The sequence below is a fragment of the Paralichthys olivaceus genome, chromosome 12 (genome assembly GCF_024713975.1).
Source record: "Paralichthys olivaceus isolate ysfri-2021 chromosome 12, ASM2471397v2, whole genome shotgun sequence".
NCBI lineage: Eukaryota > Metazoa > Chordata > Actinopteri > Pleuronectiformes > Paralichthyidae > Paralichthys > Paralichthys olivaceus.
The window spans coordinates 14,849,641-14,862,603 of NC_091104.1; the positions used below are offsets into that span (position 1 = coordinate 14,849,641).

A 12,963-nucleotide genomic window follows, 5' to 3' on the forward strand; every position below is an offset into this window, starting at 1 on the left:
CTTTTGTGAATGTTGTGAAATCTAATCCCAGTAGACGATGTCGACAGAAATCTGAACCAAAATGTTCAGCCATGAGAATTGACCTGGTCTAGAAATGTCTCTCCCTGTGGTCACTAACCTGTGGACAGCTGCACCTTTTGGAGCCACAGTAGCTTTTCACTGTCCGGCCTGTGGCCTAAATACTGGAGCCCGGCAACAGAGGTAAGGTTTTGTTACAGTACAACAAAAAGCCGCTGAGGGGGGGCTGTGGCTGGTCGAAATCGAATCCTTTTGTCAGTGTTAAAGCTGAGGGAATGGCTTCGAAACAAGGGTGACCCAAAATGCACGACCAAAAGATGACGTCATTTAAGTTGTTCCTGATCGTACGGTTTGGTTTCACAGCTGCTGAGGTCTGGGCTGAGATTGAGAGTGTCCGTGCAGTACAGTTTTTAACCTGCTGAGTGAGCTATTGCAAACCAGCAGGTTCAGATTTCCCTAACTGACCTAGTATCTATTTATTGTTATGCTGAATGGCTAAACGTGCAGAAAGTTAGTGTGATCAACACTGGCAATAGAAATAGATGTAATACATTCTTGTTGCAACCTTTGTTATTTAAAGTTTATTTCCTTTTTTTTTTTTTTCCTCATTCACATAGAAAAATTATACACACAATATATCCACGATACATAAGCTTCTGCACTGACCAACTTTTCCATTTCCTCTGCCTCTTCCTGCTGAGAAGGAACTCAACCATGACAGAAAGTCAAAACATTTAACACGCAGAATGTAAATGCAAAGAATGGGTTAGGGCAATGTGCGTGCATTTTTCTGACAAGTGTATTTTCACATGTATGACCACATATAGCATAGACACCTTTAGACTGTACAGGAAATAAAACAATCAAAGAGAAATCCACCCTTCGTCGATAGTGTTTCAGACAATTCCAGCACTAGTCAGTAGAACAGCTGTTGCTTACAAACCAAAATCTAAGAGATAAGAAATAGTGCTGAATAATGATCCAGGATGTGATTCATGTGCAGGGTGGATTCATCAACAATTATTCAATTATTTGTTTGGATCATAAATACCCAAGTCCTCCACCACCAGTCCATAACTCAGGACGGGAGAAGAATATGATGAAGCACTGTAGGCACAGCAGGCTTTTCATACTTACATTATATACACTTCCTTAAACCTTCTGTTTGACTTTGGATAATAAAGACTTACCAAGGAGTTCCGCCTTGATGATAAAAAAAACAAAAACAAACACCCCTTTTCTTCTAGCAGACCAATTGTTCTATAAAAAAAACATTTTTAAGTTATTAACTTCCAAAGCACAAAGTTAATCCCAACTGATTATGTGGACTAGTAATAATAGTAATAATACGAAGCTCAGAGGATGCTCAGCACTGTAAACCCTACACCAGAGTTCTCTCCGTCCTTTATGGAGTGAGCAAACTTAGTTGAATGCATCAGTGACAGTTCACCTTAGCTCCTCAGAGCTGCCAATCTGGACTGCATCTCTTCAATGTCCTCCTCGGATTCTTCATCGGAGGCCGCAGTGGCTCCTTCAGGCTCCATTACTGGCAGGGCATCAACGACTTTGCTTGGTGCTTTGCCAAGGGCACCTAACACAGCAAATACAAATATGACACAGCTTTCAGTGTTATTAATCTGCAGTTTAATTCCATCTGTCGTTCAGATGATTGATACCAAAACACTTTATTGTACAACAGGGAAACAAATATGTACTGTTTAAACTAAAAATGTTACCTGCTGTGATCTCAAAGAGGATCTTGTCAACTTCTGCCTCTGCTTCCTCCTCCATCTCCTCCCCATCCTCCATGCTCTCAAATGTGTCTTCCAGCATTTCCTCAATGATTCCAGCCTGAAATATCAACATGAGCAACATTTAGCAACTTCTTCTATTGTAAGACAGAAAGTTTTGCTCGTGATCTGAGTCAGCTGCAGAGTTAAACGTCTTGTTGTAACTTGACTGTAAACATGATCTATGTATGTTGGATGCTGCTGCCGACCTTCATCATCTCCTTTGACAGCTCCCTCATTGTGGCCTGGATCTCTGGGACTTTGACGAGACTCTGCATTGCTTTCATGACCTCTGTGCTCTTCTGCAGGGCCCCAGCTACACGCAGTACAGCTAGAAATGCACAAATACACTTTCTTCACCGGCAGACATGAACGAGTTGATAAAACCACAAACCATTCTACTGATGACAACGCCGACTAAAAGATGACAAACAGCTGCTGTACTCGGAAACTCACCGAGCTGATTCTTCATACTGAGCATCACAGAGTTCATGTGGGCTTTGGAAGCGTAAAGTTTCGTGACGGCACGTTTCGACTGGATCATCTCCTTTGCGAGAATCACACACACATCCTTCTGCCCCTTCTTGGCAGCATCTTTGATAGATCTCTTTACTTTTTCTTCCTCCCTTTGAATATCTGAAAGAAAAGAGGTTGTCAGTGCAAACAAGACAAAAACTGATGATAATGATTAAGTCATTGACTGCAGGGAGTAAGTATTCATTCATTTGTTCATTACTCAGCAAGTCCAATTATGACTCAAGACTTCATGTATAAAAAGTGATTCATACTTTTCATTAAACAATACTGACTTTAACATCTTTGTGATTCAATAAAGTGCCCCCCCCCCTTCTTCAAGCTTATAACAATTACAATCAATTATTTATGTAATTCATGTTATTGCTTCAAGACAATTAATTGACACTGAGTCAAAGTAGATCTATCAATGACTGAGACAATATCTATATTTATATGTATTGCTGTTCTGTGGTGCTGGCATGATATATTGACTGTATCTTACCGCGAATCTGTCTGTCGATCACTCTCATTTCCTTCCTGATTTTCTGACACCATTCAGTGATCTGAAATGACACAGTGTTGCTACAGGTTGTATTAACGTGACGCCAACAGATACAGTACGTTTGTAATGATCATGTCAACACAAATTGTAACACGACAATCAAACGACAATGAAGATGATCAAAGCCAAAGTGCAACACGGCACGATACCGGCTGGAGCGAGACAAATCAGGGTTTGTTTACACTGGCTGACAGTACACTTGTGCTAGCTTACATGCTAACTAGCCAGCTCTCAACACACACACCAAAATAACACAAACATCTCGGATGATGGCGGCTATAAATAAGCATGTAACCTTAAATACATTAGTGGTGATGTAACTAAGCGTGTCAGGGATTGTTGGGTCATTTCGAACGAGCACATCGTCTCACATTCAATCAGCGAAAGTAGCAACAGTTTGAAATAAGCTGACTTAAAGTGACAGCTAACGCTAGCGAGGCTAGCTGAGGGTAATCGCTTCTTCCCTCTCGAAGGAGGACACCCTGAAAGACAGCGGAGGTCCTCAGCTGTCAGCACTCACCAGCTCTTTGGGTGGTTTCTCAGATGTTCTGCCGAACAGTCCCATGGTGGCGGCAGGGTTCAATACCGAGCTAAGCTACCTGACTAAAACTAGCTGGTTAGCTCAGTTTGTGAGACTGGCACTTCCTGTTCTCTGGCCCGTGAGGCTGCGTCCCAACATGAAAAAACAGCATCCTCAGCGAGGAAACAAGTGTTCAAGTGAGGGTCTGTGCTGAAACTGGCAATAGAAAGTAGTAATGGCATTGATAATCGGATTAAATAATATGGGAGTAATATTGAAAATAATATGAAGCTAAACACATATTATTGCACATGGTGTGTGTATTCCTCACACGAATGTGGCTCCGGAGATGGAAATCAGAGGACAGTAAAAAACATGGTGTATATTAAATGTCAGTGCTTCCAGACACTTGGATGACGACACAGGAGCAGTATGAAGGCACCATGTTGTTTTTGATGTTTGAAGAAGTGGTCACCATTTACTTCGAGTAGATCATGAGTGAATTTCATTTCGGGTGAACTATCCCTTTAAACTGGGGGCAACGTGCCTGTATTATCTGTGACGTATTACCCTTTCAGAGGCGGCGGCGGGGGGGAGGGGGTTCTAGATTCTTCTGTCATCGGTTGGCTCTCGCACCAATCACGTAAGGGCGATGGGTGCGATGTAGCCAATCAGATGCGCTCGGGGGCGGGCTCCGGGAGCATCCGTGTGGTGGAGCCGCTGGGTGACGTAGAGGCCGCGGAGCAGAGGGAGAATCCGCCCTGCGCATCACCGCCGCCCGGGAGCGTCTTTCTACGAGTTGGCTATAAACAGCCGCACTTACATAACAGCGAGTAATTCAGTCAGCGCACTCTCCGCTAGCTGCCGCGTATATATTTCCCAAAAAGCAGAGGAGGAGCAGAAGGACACATTAACTATACATATATACATTTGTTCTCATAGGTGTCAGGTGCGGTCGTTGCGTGGCGTAACTTGGAAGAGGTGAATCCAAAGAGCGCTCGACATGTCAGTGGTCGGCATCGATGTGGGTTTCCAGAACTGTTACATCGCCGTGGCCCGGAGCGGCGGCATCGAAACCATCGCCAACGAGTACAGTGACAGATGCACGCCGTAAGTACATTGACAGACATCACCATCACCATCATCGCAGTGTGTCGCGGTCTGGATGAGAGTTTGTTACGCAACGCGTGCGTCTGGAGGCGCACTGGCTGAGCGCTGGAGGCCGCAGGGGGCATGACGGTGGCGATGGTGATGAGGCCTGTGACTCCTGGTTGATTCACCGTCACAGCAGGTTACTGCGGGTCAACGTGTCGCTCTGAGAAACGAGCCTCTCCTCTCTCTGACACCTGACATGTCCCCTTGCAGTGCGCGTCACAGTTGACCCTGATCAGCAACTCCAAGAATGTTTATTGACTTGATATCCTAGAATAAAAGAAAATGGATTGACACGGAGATTGTAAGGCCTACTAAGAAAAAAAGGCCACATCCATGCTGCCCTCCAGGACCAGCTCCTACAGGAATGAAATGCAAGCGTCATGATAGTGGCATGGCTTTATTTATTTAGTGAGGATGCAATGAATGCTCTTATTTCACAGTACAGAGACATTTCTGCTTCTGAAGGTTGATGTGTTTTTTTGCGGTAGATAAGCCGTGCACCTTTAAAAGATGAGGGATATTTTTGTGGCAAGGTGAAACTAGGGAGTGACTTGTCACTGCCAGTGTGAACAGAAACATACATCTTTGTCAGTACAATGATTTGTGTTTGTCTGCTGAAGTATAATGGCAGCAGAAGGAGATGCCTTTGAGTAATTTATTTTCTGCTCAGGATGAGCTTACTTTGGGAGGCGAGCTGTTCCGTCTCAATGCCCTAGTTTTGTGGCTCTCCCTCAGACTCCCCTTTCGTATATCCCAGATCCAAATCCGCCCATCATCCCCCGACATCTGTCTGTTACAGTTCTGCTTTGTCACATTTGCCACATCTGTTGCAATAACAGGATTATTTCTGTTGTGGCGTCCCTAATTTGCTGTTGTGTGTTTGTCTTCCATCAAGGGCTTGTGTGTCTTTGGCCTCCAAAAACCGTATGATTGGAAATGCAGCAAAGAGTCAAGTAAGATCATCCATTTGTCTTTGTCTTATCTGTGTAATAACGTCAACGTTACACACTGAAATGTATTTTCTTATTGCAGATTATTACGAACTTCAAAAATACAGTCCATGGCTTCAAAAAGTTTCACGGCAGAGCATTTGATGACCTGTTTGTTCAAGCGGAAAAACCCAAACTGCCTTACAGCTTACATAAACTGGCCAATGGAAACACTGGAATTAAGGTGAAGCACTGCGCAAACTAGCATGCTCTGTTTTGCGCTGTCATCACAAACCTCATTTAATTCAGCCAAGACGCTGACCATGATGTTCACAGATTTACAGACGTCTTAATGTGTCGTGCTTGCAGGTGCGTTATTTGGACGAAGACAAGGTTTTCACCGTTGAGCAGATCACAGGGATGCTGCTCACCAAGCTGAGGGAGACGTCAGAGAGCGCCCTGAAGAAGCCAGTGGTGGACTGTGTGATCTCAGTGAGTGATGGAAGACAGAAGACCATCGACGTAATTCACTCTGTGGTTCAGTGACACACATTGATTAGTGCTCTGCCTCACAGGTCCCAAGTTTCTTCATGGACGCGGAAAGACGGTCGGTGTTGGATGCATCCCAGATCGCAGGGCTGAACTGTTTACGGCTAATTAATGACACCACCGCAGGTCAGTGCTCATGAATGAATTGTAACAGTGATGTTTCAGGAAAGGCTGCACAGGACTAAGATGGAAGGCGTCACAGTTTTTGTGTTTAAAGCAGACATATTATGCTTTTTCAGTTTATCTTGTCTGGAACGGTTCCTAGCAAAGTCTGGTAAAGTGAGAGCAGAAACGGACATTTCAGACATATGCTGAGAGCGATTGACCAATCACAACAGAGTGGGCCAGCTGGCCAATCAGAGCAGACTGGGCTTCATGGGGAGGGAGCCTTAAAGAGACAGGAGCAAAAACCAAGTGTTTCAGACAGAGGCTGAAAAGAGGAGCTGCAGCAATAAACAGTATGATATGTAATATGTAAACCTTTAAGTAATAACCCATATTAAGATTATGGACCTGAATATTAGCTTAATATGTCTCATTTAAGTTTTTAAATGGTACCAACCTCTGCTGATGTCATATCATGTTAGTAAAATATATAGGTTCACAGTTTGAACAGGACCTCAGCACTTGGTTTTACTCTAAACGTATAATAAAAACACTGTTTCTTTGGAACAGTGGCTTTGGCTTATGGGATCTACAAACAGGACCTTCCTAATCCAGAAGAGCGGCCTAGAAATGTGGTGTTTGTGGACATGGGACATTCATCATTCCAGGTCTCAATCACAGCCTTCAACAAAGGCAAACTCAAGGTTAGCATTCAATCTTTTCCCAACTTGATCCATCCATACCAGCACCTTTAAACCCCAAGCTAATTGTCACTCTGGTCAGGTCCTTGCCACGGCGTTTGACCCGTACCTCGGTGGCCGTTGCCTTGACGAGGTGCTGGTAGATTACTTCTGCGATGAGTTTAAGGTGAAGTACAAACTCAACGTGAGGGACAACCCGAGGGCTCTGCTGCGGCTGCACCAGGAGTGCGAGAAACTGAAGAAGCTCATGAGTGCCAACTCCTCCGACCTGCCTCTCAACATAGAGTGCTTCATGAATGACATTGATGTTTCTAGCAGGATGAACAGGTACAAATGTGTTGTTTTCTTCTTAATGCTTATACACATATAACCATAGTGTGAGTTCAATGCAATATAATGTTTCTTTTGTTCTCCATTTGTATCCTACAGGGGCCATTTTGAAGACATGTGTGCTCAATATCTGATGAGGGTAGAAATGCCACTGAAAGCAGCGCTTGAACAATCAAGTATGTCTTTCACATTTGAAATGTATTCGTCCCTAAAAAACATATAAAGAGATTCTAAAAACTAGAAACTAAAGTCCTGTGTGTGTTTCGTGGCAGAGCTAAGCCGAGATGACATCTATGCAATAGAGCTAGTTGGAGGAGCTACGAGAATCCCGGCGATTAAAGAGCGGATCGGAAAGTTTTTCTGCAAAGACATCAGCACCACACTCAACGCAGATGAAGCTGTAGCTAGAGGCTGTGCACTTCAGGTTTGATTCTTCCCTCAAATGGATTGCTAATATTTCTCTTCAGTGTACTATAATGCAGTACATGTGTGTCTGTGTGTGTGACGTGTGGGTGTAGTGCGCAATCTTGTCTCCAGCCTTTAAGGTGCGCGAATTCTCCATCACTGATGTGGTTCCCTTTCCCATCACTCTTCGCTGGAAATCACCAACAGAGGATGGACTTAGGTAAAGACATATTAAACCATATGAGGGAATATGTTTTAATGTTGTTATTGAGCGGTGTATTTTTCTGCAGTCATTGCTCTACATAGTAAACCAAGCTACGACAGCCAGCATGAAGATACATTGTGTGCTAACTGTGTTGACCTTCAGTCTGACTTTGCTCTCTCTCTCATTTACAGCGAGTGTGAGGTGTTTAGTAAGAATCACGCTGCTCCATTTTCCAAAGTAATCACCTTCCACAAGAAGGAGCCCTTCAACCTTGAAGCCTTCTACAGCAGCCCTGCAGAGCTCCCGTACCCAGACCACAGGATAGGTACTGCATGGATCCCATTCTAATCTCTGAAAGATAAAAATACTTGTTAGGGATTCACTTTTTAGTGCAGATTCACCGATTTTAGGGTGTAAAACTATGCAGATTTGTAGCCTTTCCATCATGGAGACTGGTGCATTTGTCCTAAGAAGCTTTTCTAGGTAGGGCGGCATTGTGGCTGAGTCCCTTTGGGAATCTACAACCTAGATGGTAATTAGGAATAAGGCACAGTCTACCACAGATGGCTCCTGTCTGTGTGAACGTGTGTGAAGGGTGTGTACTCTCAGGTGGATTATCAGTTACTACCATCAACAGCCTGCCTGTTCAGGGGAATATATTGAGATCCTATGATCACAGCTATTAAAAAACACTCATTTGTTTTCTTTCCATCCATCACCAGGATGTTTCTCAGTACAGAATGTGGTTCCGCAGCCAGAAGGAGACAGCTCTAAAGTGAAGGTCAAAGTTCGCGTCAATGTCCACGGCATCTTCAGTGTGTCGAGCGCCTCTCTGATCGAGAAGCAGAAAGGAGAGGGAGAGGACATGCAAATCGAGTCAGAGCCAATGGTGCAGAATGAAGGCCGAGCAGAGGATCAGGTAAAGTGATTTTATTTTGTCCACGCTGCTTAAGTGAGGACAAAGTCAGGGTGTCAGTCCCCCAGTTGATCCACAGTGAAATAGTCTCTTCATCGCCTTAACATCGAATCATTTGAAATCATCTGTTTCCATTGCTTTTTTCGAGAAAACACTTACAATACTACAAGTAACCAGGCTTAAATAAAATCAGCTGAATGCGTGTTGTGTCTCAGACCAAAATGCAGGTGGACCCGGAAGGTCAGAGCCAGGGGGATCAACAGAATGATGAAAATAGTTCCAGCTGTAAGGTCAGTGGAGCTTGAAGTTTGGGTTGCGCTTCTATTTTTTCGAAGCCAAAAAAAAGATAAATATGCTCTAGGGTAAGTTATATTAGGCTTGTGGTTAAAAGGTCTGATTTGTCTCAATGGTTTCTTATCCAGGAGGGTTCCTCAGGGGAAAAGCAGGATCCAGCAGCTGGGGGAAGTAAGCCCAAAGAAGCCAAGGTCAAGAGTGTTGATCTTCCCATCGCAGCCAACAACATTCGACAGCTCGACAGTGACGTTCTTAATAACTTTGTGGAGTATGAGGTAAGAGAAAAGTAGAGCTGTGGTCTGATTGAAATGCTGATGACCTGAACACTAATGGACAAAGTGTTTTATAGTGGAATAGCTTGCTCCACATTTTGCCCTCTGCTAATAAATCTCTGGAATTCTAAGGTTCTCTTAACTAAATGTTTTAGATATGGGAGGATAAAGAACAGCTTTAGGTTGGTGTCTTTATATCTAATTTTATTAATTGTCTTAATGGCAGATTTTGAGATGAAATTAGATTTTGTAATCACAACCACTTGTGACCTACTGGCCAAAACAATTTTCTTAATTAATCAAATTCTGCAAATATATTAGTGAAAACAAAATAAATATATTACAAATCTATAACCTTTTTCATAAATCGGTATCCTGGCACTTTGTCATAAAGGTGTTAATTAAACTCTGAGATCTGTTTTGATGGCACGGTTTGTGAATGTGACATTATATTTTATTACTTCTTTAATGTTATCAGACCTTTTATTTTGTCCATTGCGTGTTTGCATGCTTTTTTCTCACAGCGTCAGATGATTGTTCAGGACAAACTGGTGAAAGAGCTGAATGACGCTAAAAATGCAGTGGAGGAGTATGTATACGATCTGCGGGACAAACTGTGTGGGGTGTATGAAAAGTACATCACTGAGGAGGTAGGTGCTGCTTTCTTACTACATTAATAATATTAGTCACCCTGATGTAGTGAAGTAAATCATTGTTTTTACTGAGCATGTTGTTTTATGTTTGAACCTCACTAACAGGACAGTAACCGTCTGACACTGATGCTGGAGGACACAGAGAACTGGCTGTATGAGGACGGTGAGGATCAACCCAAACAAGTCTATGAGGAGAAGCTTGAGGCCCTCAAGGTTTGTTTTTATGTCTTCCAAGAAAATGTCAGTTTTAAAGTTCAGATATGATTTTTGCAAACTGTTCGTTTTAAAAAGATTTATCATCTCACTAGGCTCTATTGAGGCATTTTAAAGGTGTCAAAGTTTTTTAAGGGAGATTGACTATCATGTATTTTTGCAGAGGTTGGGTGAACCCATTCAGGATCGGCATAGAGAGCAAGAGGACAGACCCAGGGCTTTTGAGGAGCTGGGAAAGAAGCTGCAGCTCTACATGAAGTTTGTGGATTCATATAAGCAGAAGGTGAGTTATTGTTTTTCTCGTGACACACTGTCCTGTAATAAAAAATACAATGAGACAACTTTTTTTCTCAAAGTGTCGCAGTACAAATCGGTTTCAGATATTCACAACAGTGGTCTGTGTTGTTCAATCTTTGCTGTCTATCTGACTTTGTGTTCCCTCAAATGCTTTTTTTTAAAACTTTCATAGATATAACCACTTATATATTGATGATTAACATCTGTAACACCCTAACAGGCCTTAGTGTGGGTACAACAGGCTCATTCACCAGTTCTACCAAATGAAGTGACCTGTAAAATCATCTTCTTGTTACAATCTCTTTCCCAGGATGAGCGATATCAACACTTGAGAGCAGAAGAAATGAGCTCCGTGGAGAAGTGTGTGAATGAAAGCATGGGATGGATGAACAGCAAGATGAATTCACAGAGCAAGCTCGCTATAACTCAAGATCCCGTCGTTAAAGTAGCAGACATCATTGCCAAAATACAGGTATGTGAATGAAGTCTTTCTTCCCATAGAAGTGATGAGAGCCGCTGTTTTTAAAATCTTTTGCCAACAACACTCTGCACTTGCACTCACCAGGAACTGGATGACGTGTGTAACCCAGTGATCAACAGGCCAAAGCCCCCAGTGGAGGAGGCCCCTGAAGTCAACGACCAAAACAGCGGCGCTCATAACGGCCCGACGGCCAAGCAAGGAGCAGAGGGGAAGGGAGACGCAAAGGGAAGCCAGCAGACAAAGCCTGGCACGAAAGAGATGGAGGTGGACTGAGATCTGTGTCTGGGGCAAACTCTGGCTCCATCACTGCATTTACCACAACTGACCATTTAGACAGTAGAAACATTGATACCTGGGACCATACCTCAAACCTCACCAGCCACTTTGTGGATTCCTTTTTTGTGCCCCTCATTGGACCTTTTGAGGGTTTTCTTCTCAACCTTTCATCCTCATGTGTGACAATGGTGTGATTTATTCTCTTACTTAATAAATGAAAGAACGATGCAATAGATTAAACTCTGAACCTGACGTAAAAACTGTTTCCTCTGTACCGTACAGCAAGGTGCGCTTTGTGTTTGCATTCCATGTTTCTCATAAACTTCCAGTATCAGCAGTTAATCCTCTCACTCATAAGTGAAATAAATTGTTCTGTGCAATCATTGAGGAAATATTAGTATGTATGCAATAATAGAAATTATATATATTTGAATTCAATGAGTTTGAAATGATGTTCATGTTTAGAAACTGTAAATACTATTTTAGTAAATAAAAGCAGCCAGCATGTACATAAAGAAAACAGTCCTAGTATTAACAACAGCAATGCTTGACACATCAAATATCTTAGTAAATGAATGGTTGGCTTTTTCTTTTTTGTTTTCTTGCTTTTTCTATTGGGGTTTAAAGATCGATAAAATAAATATATTTAATCTCAAAGTGACAACATTTCTTTACACTGAAAGATATTTGATTTTCAGCAGCTGAACCTGAAAGTAATTTGCTGAGTCTTTATTGTATCATATGTCAGGTTCATGGGATGGCACTCAAAAATGGAGGCACAGTGGAGGTTATATACTGAGATTTGTTTTAAAAAATTATGACACTGGTTGGCTCATGGCCTATGAAACTGAAAAGAATTGCACTTGTCTGCAAAGAAGAACTACAGGTATTTGTGGGCACAGACAGAAAATGAAGCTTGAGGGCATCATGTGTGGATCCTCCTGTTTAAAATGAATTAAATACACTAAGAAAAAATCATGACATTACTCTCGCTTCATAAAGACAAACACATCTGAGTGTGTGACTGAGAATTTGTACTATTTAGCAGAAAATAGAACTTGGACTCTGGGATTTATAATAATAATAATAATAATTATTATTATTATAATTATTATATAATATAATAATACATTTAATCTATGCAGCACTTTTCTTACATAAAATGCAGCTCAAAATGCTTTACAATAAATGACATGAAATAAGATAGATCAGTAAGAGCATGTTAGCAATGAAACAAAGACTTAAGATAAAAGCATAAAACTAGCAAAAGGTATAAAGTTAAAAAAAACAATGTTAAGAAGTTAAAAAAAACAATGTTAAAAAAAGGATACAATTAAATGAAACAAAGATCATAGAAATAGATCTTGAGTTGTTTGTTAAAACTATCAACAGAAGTAACTTTTAGTTTGTAATGAGTATCATTATTCTCATGCATTATCAATAATTCAATAAGACCAAGACCATTTAATCATCATGTCATGGATATATAACAAGCTTATCTAAATGTACTGATCTCAGTATTTATTTCATATGTTATTGTCTTAATGTTGAAGACTGTGAGTGAGACAGGCTGTGCTCTCATTCTCTGAGATCTATGTTTACATGTTTAGACTTCAGACTGTGACCCTGAAAGCACAGACCTGACTGCATGTATTATAAGATTCTACAGATACAGAGAGAAAAGCGAAACTGAACTGAGAAAACATGTATGAAACAGTCTTTATCGATAACTCAGTGGAGATTACCTCGTCCACGTGTGGAGCCTTTGAAGGGGGC

At 41.8% G+C, this 12,963-nt stretch overlaps 2 protein-coding genes across 5 annotated transcripts; one reads left to right on the forward strand and one right to left on the reverse strand.

The window, feature by feature from the left end:
- Positions 1-573: 573 nt before the first annotated feature.
- On the reverse strand, positions 574-3,577 carry chmp3 (charged multivesicular body protein 3). The gene is made up of 6 exons (XM_020084568.2): positions 3,407-3,577; positions 2,827-2,887; positions 2,265-2,444; positions 2,018-2,139; positions 1,755-1,869; positions 574-1,609 (listed from the first exon to the last, which is right to left on the reverse strand). The coding sequence occupies exons 1-6, from the start codon at positions 3,449-3,451 to the stop codon at positions 1,470-1,472; spliced, it is 663 nt and encodes a 220-aa protein (XP_019940127.1). The 5' UTR covers positions 3,452-3,577; the 3' UTR covers positions 574-1,469.
- hspa4l (heat shock protein 4 like) lies at positions 2,916-11,844 on the forward strand. 4 transcript variants are annotated; one of them, XM_069536524.1, is made up of 20 exons: positions 2,916-3,058; positions 4,349-4,516; positions 5,457-5,514; positions 5,594-5,734; positions 5,860-5,982; positions 6,066-6,165; positions 6,715-6,848; positions 6,928-7,172; positions 7,275-7,351; positions 7,448-7,599; positions 7,694-7,800; positions 7,977-8,110; positions 8,508-8,704; positions 8,917-8,991; positions 9,124-9,270; positions 9,792-9,917; positions 10,026-10,133; positions 10,297-10,416; positions 10,741-10,902; positions 10,996-11,844. In XM_069536524.1, the coding sequence occupies exons 2-20, from the start codon at positions 4,410-4,412 to the stop codon at positions 11,182-11,184; spliced, it is 2,502 nt and encodes an 833-aa protein (XP_069392625.1). In that variant the 5' UTR covers positions 2,916-3,058; positions 4,349-4,409; the 3' UTR covers positions 11,185-11,844. The 4 variants fall into 4 exon arrangements, with proteins under 4 accessions (XP_069392625.1, XP_019940529.2, XP_069392624.1 ...); XM_020084970.2 differs by lacking the exon at positions 2,916-3,058 and adding an exon at positions 4,108-4,239; XM_069536523.1 differs by lacking the exon at positions 2,916-3,058 and adding an exon at positions 4,138-4,247.
- The last annotated feature ends 1,119 nt before the right edge of the window (positions 11,845-12,963 follow it).

Excerpts from the sequence above, each read along its gene's own strand:
- hspa4l (XM_069536524.1), top strand. The coding sequence starts at position 4,410 with ATGTCAGTGGTCGGCATCGATGTGGGTTTCCAGAACTGTTACATCGCC. Across the intron at positions 7,801-7,976 it reads CCAACAGAGGATGGACTTAG|CGAGTGTGAGGTGTTTAGTA; the intron begins GTAAAGACATAT and ends TCTCATTTACAG. Across the intron at positions 10,134-10,296 it reads AGAAGCTTGAGGCCCTCAAG|AGGTTGGGTGAACCCATTCA; the intron begins GTTTGTTTTTAT and ends GTATTTTTGCAG.
- chmp3 (XM_020084568.2), bottom strand. The coding sequence starts at position 3,451 with ATGGGACTGTTCGGCAGAACATCTGAGAAACCACCCAAAGAGCTG. Across the intron at positions 2,445-2,826 it reads GATCGACAGACAGATTCGCG|ATATTCAAAGGGAGGAAGAA; the intron begins GTAAGATACAGT and ends CTTTTCTTTCAG. Across the intron at positions 2,140-2,264 it reads CAGTATGAAGAATCAGCTCG|CTGTACTGCGTGTAGCTGGG; the intron begins GTGAGTTTCCGA and ends GTGCATTTCTAG.